This window comes from Brienomyrus brachyistius, chromosome 10 (genome assembly GCF_023856365.1).
Source record: "Brienomyrus brachyistius isolate T26 chromosome 10, BBRACH_0.4, whole genome shotgun sequence".
Classification (NCBI taxonomy): Eukaryota; Metazoa; Chordata; class Actinopteri; order Osteoglossiformes; family Mormyridae; genus Brienomyrus; species Brienomyrus brachyistius.
The window spans coordinates 26,081,000-26,098,503 of NC_064542.1; the positions used below are offsets into that span (position 1 = coordinate 26,081,000).

A 17,504-nucleotide genomic window follows, 5' to 3' on the forward strand; every position below is an offset into this window, starting at 1 on the left:
GCTGTCCAGAAGGAGGTCCCACATATGTGCTGAGCTCTCATTGGATGCTTTTCCTTCACTCTCTGGTCAGACTCCTCCGAAACCATCTCTGCTGTATCTATGCCAGGTGGTCAGGTCATGCGATGTGACACTCTATAATTCTCCTCTGTAGAATTCAACTGGAATTGCATATGGTATTGAGTTTGGGGTCAGAGCACAGGGTCAGCCATTTATCTAGGGTCCTTGGAGCATATTCAGGGGCCAAAGGCCCTGCTCAGGGGCCCAATGGAACTGTGAATATTCTGCCAAGTTTATGAACTGGGTGCTGGAGTCAGCAAGCTGGACTTAAATACAGTGTGTAGACATTTAAATTCCAAAAAAGGCAATGGTGTATTTACAAAAACACAATTAAGGGAAAGCCAGCATTTGACAGATTACAGCTCAGACAGGATTCATTTTTGTGACCAAACCACAATGCCCTGCTTTTACTACTTAAATAGGAGTTTACATTTCATAGCATATTTTGAAAGAGGACCTCTTGAATTCCATATAACATCAAGGTTGTCAAACCTACTTCCTACCGTTTATTTTTTTAGAAAATAAGCTGAATCTGTTATATTCCATCCATTTTCTGAAACCACTTGTCCTGTTCAGGGTTTTAGGGGATCCAGAGCCTATGGGCACATGGCAGGGAACAACCCAGAATGGGGCACCAACCCATCACAGGCCGCCAACCCATCACAGGGCACACGACAGGGAATAACCCAGGATGGGGCACCAACCCATCACAGGGCACACGGCAGGGAACAACCCAGAATGGGGCACCAACCCATCACAGGGCACACGGCAGGGAATAACCCAGGATGGGGCACCAACCCATCACAGGGCACACGGCAGGGAATAACCCAGGATGGGGCACCAACCCATCACAGGGCACACGGCAGGGAACAACCCAGAATGGGGCACCAACCCATCACAGGGCACACGGCAGGGAATAACCCAGGATGGGGCACCAACCCATCACAGGGCACACGGCAGGGAATAACCCAGGATGGGGCACCAACCCATCACAGGGCACACGGCAGGGAACAACCCAGGATGGGGCACCAACCCATCACAGGGCACACGGCAGGGAACAACCCAGGATGGGGCACCAACCCATCACAGGACACACACACACACACACCATTCACACCCACAGGGGATTTAACAACTCCAATTAACCTCAACATGTTTCTGGACTGTGGGGGGAAACTGGCGGAAACCCTACGATGACACAGGGAGAACATAGAAACTCCACACAGATGGAGCCAAGGCAAAAACTCGAACCCTATTCCCAGAAGCAGGAGGCAACAGTGCCAACCACTGCACCACCACACAGTTATACGATTTGCATGACTGTCTTCATATTATTTAGAGTTATTTATAGTTTTAAACTTTGAAGTTAAGTTAAAGTTAAAGGCAGGAACAATCCATAAGCATGTTTTGAATCACAGGATAGCGTAATAAATGTATGCCCTATAATGGCCCAAAAATGTGGTTATTATGGGTTATCTTGGTAACAAGGGCTTTGAAGCAAATAAATAAGGACTCTCAAAGGCCTTTAGTTAGACCAGGTTTCTACCAAGTTGAGGAGAAAGAGGATCATCCATCCATCCATCCATCCATTTTCCAAACCGCTTATCCTACTGGGTCGCGGAGAAAGACGATCATTTGTGCATGAAATTCAAATGCATGGGAAGTGCTTGCCCCCTTCGTTTTCTGTATATAGACAAGACATGCAATTGCCAGGGGCCCTGAGCTGGGAGGGGGCCCCTGAGGGCAGCCGATTACATGGTACAGGGTTTCCCAGTCAGGTCCTCGGGGACCCACAGACAGTCCACGTTTTTGCTGCCTGGCTGGTAGGGAGCTGGGAGGGAGCAAAAACATGGACAGACTATGAGTCCCCAAGGGCCGGACTGTGAAACACTGACGCAATACATCGCAACAACAAATATGCTTTGTTTTTACAAAATAAAAATAAAGGACTTGAATTTAAATTGCCTTTATTGATATAATTAATTTAGACTTCACACTAAAATAATGGTAATAAACTTGACTACGTTGGAGAAGGTGACTTGGGGGGCTCCTAGTGACCCTATAAATGCCTCGAAAAATGTTTACAACAATTCCATAGTCAAACAAGTGCAGCAAGAAACATTTATTAATGTTTATGCTTAAAACCAAGGGCTGAATTTAGGGGGGGGGCTGGGGTCCTTTAACATAAAATGCTACTGTAACAAAAAGGAAAACAAATTTGGGGGGGCCTACAATTCGGGCCTCTTTGCTACAGCCTATGTGTAGGTCCTGCATTGGATACAACGATCGTCCCTAATGCATGGAACACTATAATAAAGATACATATATGATATATAAATATACACAGTGACGTTCCACCCACCCATTTTCCGTAAGCGCTTGTCCTTGGGTTGCAGGGGGGTCTGGAGCATATGGGCGCAAGGCAGGGAGCAACCCAGGAGGGAGCCCCAACCCACTGCAAGGCACAAGGCAGGGAACAACCCAGGAGGGGGCCCCAACCCACTGGAGGGCACAAGGCAGGGAACAACCCAGGATGGGGCCCCAACCCACTGGAGGGCACAAGGCAGGGAACAACCCAGGAGGGGGCCCCAACCCACTGGAGGGCACAAGGCAGGGAACAACCCAGGATGGGGCCCCAACCCACTGGAGGGCACAAGGCAGGGAACAACCCAGGAGGGGGCCCCAACCCACTGGAGGGCACAAGGCAGGGAACAACCCAGGATGGGGCCCCAACCCACTGGAGGGCACAAGGCAGGGAACAACCCAGGAGGGGGCCCCAACCCACTGCAAGGCACAAGGCAGGGAACAACCCAGGAGGGGGCCCCAACCCACTGGAGGGCACAAGGCAGGGAACAACCCAGGATGGGGCCCCAACCCACTGGAGGGCACAAGGCAGGGAACAACCCAGGATGGGGCCCCAACCCACTGCAAGGCACAAGGCAGGGAACAACCCAGGAGGGGGCCCCAACCCACTGCAGGGCGCAAGGCAGGGAGCAACCCAGGAGGGGGCCCGAACCCACTGCAAGGCACAAGGCAGGGAACAACCCAGGATGGAGCCCCAACCCACTGGAGGGCACAAGGCAGGGAACAACCCAGGATGGGGCCCCAACCCACTGGAGGGCACAAGGCAGGGAACAACCCAGGATGGAGCCCCAACCCACTGCAGGGCGCAAGGCAGGGAGCAACCCAGGAGGGGGCCCGAACCCACTGCAAGGCACAAGGCAGGGAACAACCCAGGATGGAGCCCCAACCCACTGGAGGGCACAAGGCAGGGAACAACCCAGGATGGGGCCCCAACCCACTGGAGGGCACAAGGCAGGGAACAACCCAGGATGGGGCCCCAACCCACTGCAAGGCACATTCACTCACTTACCTACTGGCAATCCGGTAAAACCAATTAACTTTAGCATGTTTTTGGGCTGCGGGGGGAAACCACATTACCAAGAGGCAACCCCACGACCCAGAGATGTGAGACAACAGTGTTGCCCCACTGCACCATCTCACAGTGAACGTGCCGCACTTATTCTTACCCAATGTGCAACACTGTTTTTGACTCTAATTTTAAAAGTTATCTTTGCTTTCACATATATAACGAGAAAATCGTTTCACGTTCATTTTATCTTGATAGAAGTCATCTGTCACACTGATTAAAAGTTACATTGTCAAAACAAGCCATCTAAACATTAAATCTAAAACCAAATTTTTATTCTATTCCAGAGCAGTCAAGAAAAACACTGTTGTGCTTTTCACACAATGGGTTTTGTGTCACCTGAAACCAAACCACACATGATTATATCACATTGTGCTTTTCGGTCAAAACGTCTTTATTATTATAATAGCAGTTTGTTAAGATGTTTCTGCCCGCTCTGGGTGTGCCAGGCCTCAGGCCAGATTCTGGCCGGTTTGAAGCTTTGACATCTCCGCTACATTAAACCTCCCTGCTCCCCATTTCCCAGTTCAGGCCCCCGAACCACCATCAGACACACAAAGGCCCCCATTGTTTCATCTGAGTGCTCATCAACTTTGCCCCTCATCAGGTTATAGTGGAATGTTGGCAGGGAGTCCTGGGAGCCCACGGGCTGTCAGGCAAGGCCAGCGGGTCCCGGCGGTCGTGGGCTACCATGGCAGCCTGTGGGAGAGACCTGCAGCTTCCTGCACAGAACCAAATGTCCCGGATCCCTCGACTCTGGAAGAAAAATTAAACGATGTTCACCTGCACACAAAACCTAGTAAAAGCCCAGGGGTCATTCTAGGGGGGGACAAATGCCCCCGAGACAACAAGTATGGTCCCTACTGTGACCCCCTAAACAAATATAGTACACAGGTTTGAAATAAATGTATTATTATTATTATTATTCACATTTATATATGTGGGCTAAAATTCTGTCAGCTGGGAACAGGCGAAACTCAAATGTAAGCACATTTTCTTGATGGACTTTCAATGGGTGCAGCGAGCGGTCGAGTCGCTTCAGCTGGTGAACAGCAAAGTTAACAACAGAAAAAAATAATCAAGTGTGTGGAATGAAGGCAGTCTAAACAAGAAATCAGAGCGAGTTACATATTTGAAAAACTGTGAAATGTAACTGGAGAATATTGCATAAATAACATAGTTTTTTAAATTGTCTTTTGCTTAATGCCGGCAATCTAGTGTAAGTAATATTTGGAGGACATTAAGGTCAAATGCATCTGGACCCCCTAACAGAACAACTGGCCCCAGTCAGGGCCCCCCCAGTTGAAATGGTCTAGGACTACCATCTATGCCAATGCTGCAGATGCTGAAAAGTGGATCTTAAAATGAGGAATAAATAATAATTAAAAATCACACTAAGGATACTGCAGTATTGTTGGTGTGCTTATGCCATGGTATTTATCAGTCTCTTCTATTAGTTTTCACCCAGAAGCATTAAGTACCGGTGCCAAAGAGACTCCCTCCGTGTGAGTGTGCATCACACAATCTGCAGCAGGACTATAATGGCCAAGATTTGCTTTCATGTTACTTTATAACCAAAGGACTACGCTAAACTTTACCCTGTTCATCTTTCACAACGCCATGGGCCAAATAATCACTAAATAAAGTTTCTATCTATATCTATGTCTCTGTGTCTGGATAATAACTGACATGGAGCATCTCTGCTTCCTCTCTCATAAAGTATAAAAAGAACGTTTTCATTTTTAGGGGGTCATTCAAAATAACTGCTTAGTACCCTGATTAAATCTATGAATCACATCTGAACTGAAAGACAATGAAAGTTACAAGTTAAATGGGTCAACACGTTTTTTTTTCCTCTGGTATTATGGAATATAAGTTTTGCCTGACGTCAAACTGAACGGACGTCAATTTTAATGGGAAAAAAACTTTATATTTATCAGCTTAATTATAGCACTTCACAATAACTCTCGATTGCTGTTCCAGAAAGGGAGCACGAGGAAATTTCACTCGGCCAAACAATACTGGTTTTAGGTCAGGATTGATTGATGCTAGCCAGAGAGCTCGGACCCAATATAAAAATATAAAAAGTCTCTTGTAGGTATAATAAAGACTCGCTGTCGAGTCCAGGGCGTTTCTCTTATACACGTAGCAACCAAGTAAACGAGCCTCCAATGTCAGCTTCCCAAGTGATGCAGTTGGCTGAGCGCTGACGCAGCTGCACGGCCACTAGGTGGCAGCCTGATACTTTGTTCCTTCACAGTCACGCGAACCCTTTTTCAATAGAATAGCTACCAGTCTTTCTAGTTCTTACACACTGTAATTTGATCAAGTCGTAGCTAAATCCGATTGCACGGGTCACGGCTTTCATGGCATTTGTGTTTTTCAGTGTCTAACTTTGCAGGTTCGCACAATGGAGTGACATATTTAGTCGTATATGTGGATGCTCCATTAACCATTTTACTACAGTTGTGCTGCTATTTGTGTCACACACAATAAAGCTCATCAAAGGGAATTTTACTTCAAAAACGTTCAGGTCTTACTTTGGCGTCGTTCGGCAGCAGGTGCAAGTAACCGGTGACGGATATATTGAGTGATATGTGTGGATGTAACGATGGCTGTGTTCCGCCGTACAAAGTGTCTTTGTGAGGCCTTGGCGTGCGGTCAGAAATCTTTCAATGTCCCTCTGTACTTTGGTGGCGTGTTTCTTCTGGGGTTATTCTGCACATGGGCATATCGGGAGGGAGAAACGACTCTTTATCCATATGACTTTAGTTGTTGATCACAAATGCCTCCTTACTTGCTGCTAAAATGTCCCTTCGATATGATGCATTTAAGCACTCAGCGCCCCTTTTTTGTGCCCACATTATCAAACTCACCCGAGCACTTTACCTCGCTATATATCGCTGACCTTCAGCCTGTCAGGGCTGTAAAACAGTGCGAACAAACCTAGACGATGCAGCTGCGTGTGTCAGTCCATCGGCTGCCAGCGGACCCTACATTTCGGTTCTGATTTAATTACTACCTACAAACGGAGAAACATTTCGGTCCCATCAGGCGCAAGCAGACAGTACACGGTGTAAATTAATACTGATTTCATTGGGCGACTGAGCGCCTCTAGCTGGGAGTGAGAAGCGGAATCATCGGCAGCCCGAGTGGCACCGGCTTGGGCGGGTCACTGAAAACCAAACGTTAGCCTGGGGCTGTGCCAGAGTGACTTTGGCCACATCGCAGTAACGAACAATCACGAATAAGTTAACAGGAGCCAGAATCATATCCGTCTTTTTATTTAAATAAATGTTATGTCTGATGTCGTTTTAATCAAGCGAAATTCATAATTAACCCCCACCTTGTTCAGCTGCTTTCCGCGGATCCTGCCTCAAACAATCACAACATTCTCGCCTGCAGATCAATGTCAGCAAACCTCTGTGGCCACGACTAACTGACATATCAAAGAAAAACAGCATCAATGGTGGCAGCAGCCCCCAACATCCTGCTCTTGAACGATACAAAAGGAATGGATCTGCAAGCGGAGGTACAAGCGAAGGTACACGCAAATACCCATCACTGCAACTGTGGCAAATGAATTTCTCTGTGTTCCCCGAATACGTTACAATAAAACTTGAAGCTTAAAAAAACATAAAACCCTGTGTAGGTAATTTTGTATACTTTCCCTCTGTGACTTTGATCCTCAGCAGGTGACTTAATTGCAACGATGCCCAAGATATGCATTATTTGTTTATAATTTTATTTAAATTATACATCTTTAGACTAACCAACTGTTAAAATGGTACAAAAAAGTTGCTTACTTAGAAATTCCTAAACATCTGCAAATGGCAGCTTGTTTGAACAGTAAAACAGACCAGCGGCTTCGTCCTCTGCACTGTACAGTATCAGGTCCCTAACTGATGAGCATTAACCGCGCCTTTAAGAGATTTAAAGAAATTAATTAGTAACTGGGGTGTCTGACAGTCAACCCGTGTCACTGGACTGCACCTTCACGCATTATTCTATACTATTAGATCCCGAAATATACATAAGCATGAGGAACACGCCTCTTAAAGAAATGGAATGACAGCGCAAAACGCCCGTCGGAAAAGACTGAGAAAAGAAAAGAAAAAAAAACCAGCACTCCCCCAGTCTACTCGGTTTTCCCTCCCCCTTGGCTTCCTCGATTCCCTCCCCTGTCTTGTCTTAGCTCGCTCATTCTTTTCTAGAAAACATGAAGGAGAGAGAAGTCAAGTTTGCTCGGAGGACGAATGTCAAATGAAAGTTTGAAAGAAGCTTCCGAGGGAGAGAGGCGAGGGGGAAAAGTAAGAGAAGGGGGAGGAAAGAAGGAAGGAAGGAAGGAAGAATTAAGACTTGCAGCGCGATGAAAGGATAACTATATTAGCAGTATATTAAACTGAAAAGTCAGTCATACGGCACCATGAGCATACAGCCGATTATAAACCAACCGATGCGTTACTTTTAAAGAGTTAAACGCTTGTTTTACTTTCTGCTTCGTGCGTTGCCGCAGTTTATTATAGGAAGAGTCGCGGAAAGTGACCGACTCCCCGGAAAGAGTCGGAGCTGAAGCACCCGCAAGCCGAGTCGGGCCGGTGGCTAGAGCCGGAGGAGAGGCGTTGCCATCCCCTGTTATCTGAGAAATGGCAGGGGCAAAGCCGGGGGTCCACGCTTTACAACTCAAACCGGTGTCTGTCCACGAAACTCTGAAGAAGGGGAGCAAATTCATCAAATGGGACGAGGTGGGTAACGAGATCTGATCGATCGTGTGGTCTGGATATATGGGGCGGTGGGGGGTTAAAACCAGTTAAGTCGTAAGACATAACAGCGTAACGCGGGTTATAGGGGAATAAAGTCGCTTAAGCTTTCTGTGCCAGTGGCAGCCGCGGGCCTAAATTGGTAAAGAGCAACTACCGCCCTTTGTGTAGCTGCGACTCCTGTCAAGCCAGTTTTCCAGCACGAAATGATGTTAAGAATCCTTAAGTCGGCGCAACTTTTACGTATCTTCCTTACAATTCTTCTCTCGATGGTGCTTTGCTGCTGGTGGGAGGCTGCGATTTGTGGCATCATGTTTACGATCTGGAAGCCCTTGTTTTCAATGGCCGTATCTAGAAATAGTTTTCCAAGCCGATCTTTCGGTTCGTTTTGCCGCAGTCGTGATTTTGTTTGCCGTCTGCGCCGCTGCCGAAGGCAAACAAACGTGTTTCTATAAGAAATGGATCAACTCCTGATCGCTTCCGCGTACTAACGTTACTGTTTGCCGATCCTGTCTGTCGAGTAAACTGCAGTGTGTCCCGAAAACACGTGCGTCGTATTCATATTTAATGCATGTTAATGTCAGGTCGAGCATGGTCAAGCACTTAATATAATTTTCATGACATAGCTTTCTCTCTGTTTTTATTATCATTGCACTGACTTCATGTTTTTTTCATGGGCGAGCAAAACCATAATTTCAAAGCCTATCATAATACATAAACTGCACGCCCCAAACCGAATTACAGCAACGCTATGGCTCGACCCATTAGTGTCTAACCGTGTGGCAGTGCCTCTTGAGAAAGACATTTCATTAATAATTAACTCCGATTTCAGTTTTATGAAGACTCCAAAATCGGGCTTTTAAAATTCCTTTCAGCTCCGAAAATCCACATGCAACTCCAACCATAGTCAGTAACCGGGGCCGTAACTACGTAATCCCAGGTTTTATTCCCTACTGTCGACTGTATGTGAAGTTGCAGGTAGATCAATGTCCATACGTTGTTGCGCAATATCTCGGCATGTAAATACGCCCTGCTTCTCGTGTGCTACGCTTTGTTTTAAGCAGATATCTCCGCCTTAATTCCTCCACTCTTGTTACTAGCCAACATACACATTCTTCTTATATTATGTATAGTATCGATTGATACACTTAATATACTTTAACATATTCTGAGTTGTTATTGCCGGCATATAGTTTTTTTATGCGTGTTAAGTGGACCATCTTGTCACTGAACTCCTTTTCCCACAAATTAAGCTGGCTCTGCTCCACTGTCCACCTTCCCGGTGCTTAGATGACCTCCTGTTTTCCATGAAGTCTTACAGGTTGTTTCTGAATCAACAATTCTTCCATAAACACATCTATGCATACTGTTTTGCAGATGTAAGCAATTGTATTCTGAGTAGAGAGCATGCATAATGTTATGCTGTTGTCTTCAATCTTATTGATTGAGTGACAGTCCCTTGGAGTGAGTGCTTAACAGGACGTATGCTAAAAGATTGGGTTTTTGGGGAAAACCTGCAATGCCCTATAAGTTTCAGCGTTGATACAGTTCTGCGCTTTCATGTGTCTGTCTGACCCATGCACTGGACGTGCTCTTCCTGAGACAGATGATGGCCCTAACCCTGCATTCAGTGCCCTCTCCGTACTCCATGGTCATCATTTTTCCCACATTGGAGTTTTTTTGACTTTTCTCCTCTTCTCTCCTTCTCCTGGGATCCATAGGAAGTAGTTATGACCCTGAGTTTCTGGGTGAGCAGCAAGAAACGACATGCAGGCTCCCCACCCCCCATTTTTTGACGTTTGGAACGGAGGAGTGGAATATGAAGCAGAGAGCAGGGAGGGAATATTATTGGTTGGGAAAGAGGGAGAAATGTATCGTATACAGAAGCCAAATATGGAGATATCGCCTTGGAAGGTGCGGCGGAGTTGCCGTGGATGCTGCGGCTGTTGGACCGCCATGTCCCCAGTTACCATTGGCTGGGTGACTCGCATGTCACGGTCTGGCCTCCGCCCCCCACTTCCCAGCGTGCCCCTCTCAGCCTTTCCTAGACAGTTGTGTCCTTTCATTATATGGAAATGGCAGTGTTGTACCTTTGCTGGTCACTGGGGCTGTATTCTCAAGGGTCTGCCAGTTGTACCCTCAAGGGTCTGCCAGTTGTACCCTCAAGGGTCTGCCAGTTGTACCCTCAAGGGTCTGCCAGTTGTACCCTTAGCTGTAGGTGATTGTACTTTTTAAGGTACAGCAATGGACACTGAGGAACATCTCCCAGGTACAAACAACACTAAAGTACCCCCAATGGTATAAAAATGTTCATGAGAGTCAATTTCTGTATGTTAAAAGGTACAGATACCACCAAGGGTACAACTGGCTGACCCTTGAGGGTACAACTCCAGTGACTGGCAAAGGTACAAATTGGTACCTTCTTTTCCGAGAGTGTACAGGCCTTTGTCTTGTCTGTGTTCCGTTCTGATTCTTCCATTCCCAGGGCTGTTCCGGGAGCTTCTAAGGAAAACAGGAATGTGAAGGGAGAGGGAGGAGTAGGTAACATGTGCTTGGGGTCCAAGGACGAAGCAAAAGACGGATGAGTTTTGCAATGGCATGAATGGCCAATGATGTGTATTTATCATATTTTTTCACGCATGCAGAATATTTAAAGTGAGGACTGTCAGATGATTATCTTCCAAAGTGCTGTTGCACGCCTTTGTCGTTTTGTGTTGATGAATGAGTATATTTGTAAGGGATTCAAATATCGTTGGGAAATCGTCTTTAGCTGTGTTAGTGCACAAGGAGAAACTACTTTGCAGTTGTTTTGTTCTCTGGGCGTGTGCTTCTTTCTGAATGACTTCCTGTTCCACTGAGGTTGTCTCTGGAGTCAAAACATTTTCTCCCCCTTGTCTTCACTCCTCTCACTCCCCTCTCTCCCCCCTTGGTTGATTTGAAATTAATACCCTTTTTCCAACTCCAGTTGAGTTTCATTCTTTTCAGCCTTCCTGTGCTAGGCCTTTCCACAGAGCTTAAAGGTCATGCTGGCTCAGGTATAGTTCTGCGGGCAGCTGCTCTAATATGTGGTATCCTGGATACCACATCATCATTCTCCTCCTTGGCGCGATGCCTGTGTTTTTCTCCATCTGGGCACGGAAGTAGGACTTGTGTACATTTTTCTCCAGGCTGCGTTCTTCCGATCCCACGTTCTGCCACATGCATATTTCTCTTCTTTCCTTAACACCACACTCTTCATAATTCCCCCCATCTGTGTATTTTCAGCCTCTATTTAGATCAGTGTTTCCCATCCCACTCCTTGGGGACCCACGGACGATCCACGTTTAGCTCCCTACCGGGCAAAAACGTGGGCTACCTGTGGATCCCCGATGACCAGATTGGAGAACACTGATTTAGATCATTTTCCAGTCGTCTTCTCCACGCCTCTCACTCTTTGACCACAGTGCTCCCAGACTCTCTCCTCTCCTCTCCTCTCCCCCTCAGCCATCCGGACCCTGTTTTCACGCTCTCCTCTTCTCAGTTACACTCCTTTTGTTCTCTGCTTACTACAGTCAGACATTTGTGCGAGTGCAGATTTGTTTACATCATCCCTGAGTACCATACGCAAACATCCTGTTTATGAGCTGACGGGCTAGCTGCTCTGCCCGCCACTGATGCCGCGTTTCTGAGTGAAGCACAGCCAACAGTTTGTACACCCCCCCCCCCCCCACCCCACCCCACCCCCGCCGATGTGCGTCGGTCGCAAACATGCACAGATGTTAGCGCATGGCTTCATACGCAAAGCGGTCACACAAAGCATGGCCATGTGTTTACATGCAGACCACGACTGAATGATACCACTGAGACACACAAGTGCGTTTCCCTCCCCTTTTGATATTTCCATAGATATGATGCAGTAATGTAATGCAGGAATGCCTGTAAACTGATAAAAAAAAAAGTTACGTGTTAGATTTATTGCATTCCTCCTCTGGAGTAACATGACTCACTGCGTTGCATTTTCCCATGTGCTCTTCGGAGCGGGCATGTCTGGTCAAGTCGCTGTTTACCATCCAAGTTGCACCATCTCGCCAAACATGTAGCTGCGCCTTCACAGTGGGGTGAGAATTCCCAAGCCGAAAGGAGGATGAAGGTGTTGGAGCATGCCTGCACCCCAATGCAAGATCCTGCAATGAGCCCCAACAGCCCAACACCAGAGGCCGCCATTAGCACCAGCAGCCCAACAACCCAACACCAGAGGCCACCATTAGCACCAGCAGCCTAACACCAGAGGCCACCCTTAGCACCAGCAGCCCAACAACCAAACACCAGAGGCCACCATTAGCACTGGCACCCCAACATGAGCCACCATTAGCACCAGCATGCCGCCCTCTTTAAGACTTTTTCCTTGGCCGTCCTTAGTTCACACTTCTGCACTGCTCAGCCCCTGGTCCTTCTTTCATTTATTGCATTATCACGTTAGCAGATGATATTATCCAGGCTGATGTGCACAGCCTGCTCTTAATTTAATTTCTATTTATCTCTGGTATGTAGCTAAATATTTACTGAAGTGATTAAGGTTGGGGGTAAATATTCTGGGATCTTTTGGTCAGTTTGCTAACCAACACATGCTGGCCTGATAATTTTTATTAAATATTTAAAAATATGAAATTAAGAGCACCAAATGTGCTGGGACCCTTGATACTTTTAACCGCCCCCCCACGCACCTGGAAGCTTTGGGGGGAGACTGAGCCCCTTCCTGGGAGCTGGTCTGTCCCGGCAAATGTACCTAGATATTGCTTTTAGTTTAAACAAAAAGGATGGCCGGGTGAAGTGGAACTCCGGGGCAATTTCTTTTCGTCTCTGTGTGTTTAGGAAAAGGTCACGTGAACTTTAATGGAAGCTCGTCAGCTCTGCCGTTCAGATTTTCAGCCTCATATGCTCCCCATCACTCCCAGTGCACTTCCTGAGGAGGAATGAGTGGGCGAAGAAGGTCAGGAGGAAACCAAGAGAGTGTCATTCTTCTGAAAGGCTGGATGATGTGGCAAGGGGCATAACCAAATACATTCGTTGGGCCCTTGAGCGAGGCCCCTAACCCTCAATTGCTCCAAGGGTTGTCTGACCCTGCTCTCACAGTCGCACTTTGCCTTGTGTAAGAGCATCTGCTAGATAAGTTATGTAATGCAATGCAATGTACTGCCATTGTTGTGTTCCAGAGAGAGAGTGTGTCTGGCTGTGGGAATGTAAAAGCTGCAAAGTGGCCTTAGGCTAGGTGCCGACGCCCCAGGAGGCTGAACGGGGGGGGTCATGAGGGGGTCACGGGCGTCCACGGTTAGCGGCGGGACAGCAGCAGTCCGGGCATATCGTATTTGGAGGCTGCGGCTCGAAATAGTGTCACCTGTTTGTAATGTAGCCAGTTCCCAGGATACAGACAAAATCCGTTCCCAGGCTATCGGGAGTTGGAACAGGAAACATGAGGACCAGCAGTGACAGTCACCCGTATCGCTCCAAAATGAAACTTCTGAATGAAGCCGAAATTCGTTGGTTTTCCCATAATCCATCTTGCTGCTCTGGGGGAGACACGGACGAGAGGTCGGAGCTCCAGCTGTTTTCGTCCCAGCGGTTCTTGAGCAATTATTTTTTTTTTGGTAGTTAAGGGTTTTGCACAAGGTGATATGATCACTCTCCGAGCCATGGGATTTGAACCAGCGACCTTCCGAACACAGAATCACACAGCACCGTGACTGCATTCCTCATCTGTTCGTGTATCGCAGCCTTGTGCTCTAAGTACCTTCTGCTGTGCTTAGAGGTTCTTCTGAACTGTCGTCAGGTAGTTATCCAGTTGTCTCCCAGTTACTCTGCCATACAGTCCAATCGATTTCATGGCTTGTTCTATAGAAAAACACGTTTGTCCAAAGCCTATGATAGAATGTGACTAACATATGCTAAATGAGCATATGCAGAATGGAGTTTCTGAATAGTAGCCCCCTTCCTCCACCTCTCTGCCAGCTTCTCCAGACGACCCGTGCCCCCCCCCAGGGAGCCCCACTCTCGCTACCGGCTTCGGGTGGCGTCAGGATCCTGTCTTAATTATGGCGCTCCAGGCCAGCAATGCTCAGACGGCTGCTCTCAGTGGCAGAAAGCCTCTCATTCTGATGGAGGACTCTGAGCTGATGAATGTCTCGCTGATTGGAATCAGATTACGCTGTCGTGGTGTGCCTCTCATTAGGTCTTCATGTCTGTCCAGGCTGGGGGGGGTGTGAGCCGTGATCCTGCACATCTCCCATCTTAAAACTAGTCGCAGTATGAACGAGGAGTGTCACGTTTCGATGGAAGTGATACACAATATTAGGTCAAAAATGGCCTTTGATTGTTCCAGATGCATTATGGGTAGCGGACTACATGCAGAAACCTTGGTAAATGTTTCAGCAAGACCATTGTGTCCTCCTGTCACCTCTGCCCACTTCCCATGCGATCATTGTTTCATTATGATCATGCTTTGGAGAACGGAAAATATTCACAGCTTTGTTTCTAGATGTTCTGACGAGCTCTGCGTTTAATTCAGGCGAGCATTTGTCTGAAGAATGTTTGACTGATAGGCGCTCGGATGCATTCAGACGCTGCGAGATTGCGTGTGGCGTGGTGCGGACGTTATGAAAACGTGGTGTTCATGTGGGAAGCACCGGTTCATCTGGGTTTTGATTTGAAAATCACTGTCCTCAGACCACATCCTGGGAAGGAATGTGGCAGACACATTGCACACATTTGGCCATGTTCAGCTTTCAGGCCGTCTAAGAGGACCTTACCTTCTCATTGCTATGAGAGCCCTTTTGGTGGACAGGCTTTTTGGTCCTTTTCTATGTTCCAGTCACAGGGTCCGGCTTTTGGGTCCTGTCTCGCAGTGTGTGGGTCCGGCTCTTGGGTCCTGTCTCGCAGTGTGTGGGTCCGGCTCTTGGGTCCTGTCTCGCAGTGTGTGGGTCCGGCTCTTGGGTCCTGTCTCGCAGGGTGTGGGTCCGGCTTTTGGGTCCTGTCTCGCAGTGTGTGGGTCCGTCTCTTGGGTCCTGTCTCGCAGTGTGTGGGTCCGGCTCTTGGGTCCTGTCTCGCAGGGTGTGGGTCCGGCTTTTGGGTCTTGTCTCGCAGTGTATGGGTCCGGCTCTTGGGTCCTGTCTCGCAGTGTGTGGGTCCGGCTCTTGGGTCCTGTCTCGCAGGGTGTGGGTCCGGCTCTTGGGTCCTGTCTCGCAGGGTGTGGGTCCGGCTCTTGGGTCCTGTCTCGCAGTGTGTGGGTCTGTCTCTTGGGTCTTGTCTCGCAGTGTGTGGGTCCGGCTTTTGGGTCTTGTCTCGCAGTGTGTGGGTCCGGCTCTTGGGTCCTGTCTCGCAGTGTGTGTGTCCGGCTCTTGGGTCCTGTCTCGCAGTGTGTGGGTCCGGCTCTTGGGTCCTGTCTCGCAGTGTGTGGGTCCGGCTCTTGGGTCCTGTCTCGCAGGGTGTGGATCCGGCTCTTGGGTCTTGTCTCGCAGTGTGTGGGTCCGGCTCTTGGGTCCTGTCTCGCAGTGTGTGGGTCCGGCTCTTGGGTCCTGTCTCGCAGGGTGTGGGTCCGGCTTTTGGGTCCTGTCTCGCAGTGTGTGGGTCCGGCTCTTGGGTCCTGTCTCGCAGGGTGTGGATCCGGCTCTTGGGTCCTGTCTCGCAGTGTGTGGATCCGGCTCTTGGGTCCTGTCTCGCAGTGTGTGGGTCCGGCTCTTGGGTCCTGTCTCGCAGGGTGTGGGTCCGGCTCTTGGGTTGTCTTCTGCGTCTCTGGGTCTGGCTTTTGGATCCTGCCTCCCAGCTTTCAGTGCACAGCCCATTTCTAGTCATGCCAATAGCAAGATGTCCTGATAGCACCGAGTCCTGCTCTGTGTATACAGTGCGTCCTGGCGATCCAGTGTCGTTCATTCTTTGAATTCGTTGGTGCAGTTTCTCTGTTTACTACTCACACCCTGTCTGTAGTTCTTTGGTTCTTTTTTCAGTAACCTTTGCTCTTTATGTGTCTGTCATTTTTTTAGAGCTTTACATTTTTCCTGTTCACCCAGCACAGTGTTTCCTGAATAAATCAAACCTTAGTGTGTTTGGAGGTATGATCATCTTGCCTCTGGGGATTTCAGGAGTCGGCCAGCTCTTGTGTTACCAGTGGTTGCTTTAGCTGTGTGTGTGTGTGTGTGTGTGTGTGTGTGTGTGTGTGTGTGTGTGTGTGTGTGTGTATTTACCACACCATGGGAACATTTCTCAGGTCCCCACATAATAAATCTTAATTTTTATAAAAATCAGTGACTGCAATCAAAATACCAAAGCATCCAAAAGCCTTGTATTTTGCTTGGCTACTTATAGTTAAGGTTAGGTTTGGGTAGGGTTAAGGTAAGGTTATCATTGTTAGGATTTGGGTTATGCTCATAGAAATAAATGGAGAGTCCCCACAAAGATAGGAATATATGAACTGTTCCTGTATATGTGTGAGGACATGTGCCGTAGCGCCCCCTGTTGTATTGCCTTGTGTATGTGAGGACGTGTGTGTTAGCGCCCCCTGTTGTACTGCCTTGTATATGTGAGGATGTGTGTGTTAGCGCCCCCTGTTGTATTGCCTTGTATATGTGAGGACGTGTGTGTTAGCGCCCCCTGTTGTATTGCCTTGTGTATGTGAGGACGTGTGTGTTAGCGCCCCCTGTTGTATTGCCTTGTGTATGTGAGGACGTGTGTGTTAGCGCCCCCTGTTGTATTGCCTTGTATATGTGAGGATGTGTGTGTTAGCGCCCCCTGTTGTACTGCCTTGTATATGTGAGGATGTGTGTGTTAGCGCCCCCTGTTGTACTGCCTTGTATATGTGAGGATGTGTGTGTTAGCGCCCCCTGTTGTATTGCCTTGTATATGTGAGGACGTGTGTGTTAGCGCCCCCTGTTGTATTGCCTTGTGTATGTGAGGACGTGTGTGTTAGCGCCCCCTGTTGTAACGTCTTGCCTATTACTTTCCAGGAGCTGAACAGCACGACTCTAGTGACCCTGAAAGTGGATCCCAATGGCTTCTTCCTCTACTGGACGGCCGCCAACATGGTCAGTGCTGGTTATTGTCCCCGGCTGTCCCTGTCTGTCCCTGTCTGTCCCCGGCTGTCCCTGTCTGTCCCCGGCTGTCCCTGTCCCCGTCTGTCCCTGTCTGTCCCCGTCTGTCCCAGTCCCCGTCTGTCCCTGTCTGTCCCCGGCTGTCCCAGTCCCTGTCTGTCCCCGGCTGTCCCAGTCCCCGGCTGTCCCTGTTCCTAGCTG

The 17,504-nt window shown here is 48.3% G+C and overlaps 1 protein-coding gene and 1 long non-coding RNA gene across 3 annotated transcripts in view; one reads left to right on the forward strand and one right to left on the reverse strand.

Moving 5' to 3' along the window:
* Positions 1–3,777: 3,777 nt before the first annotated feature.
* On the reverse strand, positions 3,778–7,281 carry LOC125750175 (uncharacterized). Its single transcript, XR_007400299.1, has 3 exons — positions 6,834–7,281; positions 6,434–6,509; positions 3,778–4,243 (listed from the first exon to the last, which is right to left on the reverse strand). It is a non-coding gene; the product is annotated as an uncharacterized LOC125750175 (long non-coding RNA).
* A 376-nt stretch (positions 7,282–7,657) lies between these two features.
* The window catches only part of plcb3 (phospholipase C, beta 3 (phosphatidylinositol-specific)), a 38,271-nt gene continuing 28,424 nt past the window's right edge, over positions 7,658–17,504 (forward strand). Inside the window, exons 1-3 of one of the 2 annotated variants that reach the window (XM_049027598.1) lie at positions 7,666–7,797; positions 8,004–8,232; positions 17,220–17,297. In XM_049027598.1, the coding sequence (XP_048883555.1) occupies positions 8,134–8,232; positions 17,220–17,297 (177 nt within the window). In that variant the 5' untranslated portion in view covers positions 7,666–7,797; positions 8,004–8,133. Of the gene's footprint in view, positions 8,233–17,219; positions 17,298–17,504 lie in introns of both variants that reach the window. The other variant, XM_049027599.1, reaches the window with a different exon arrangement.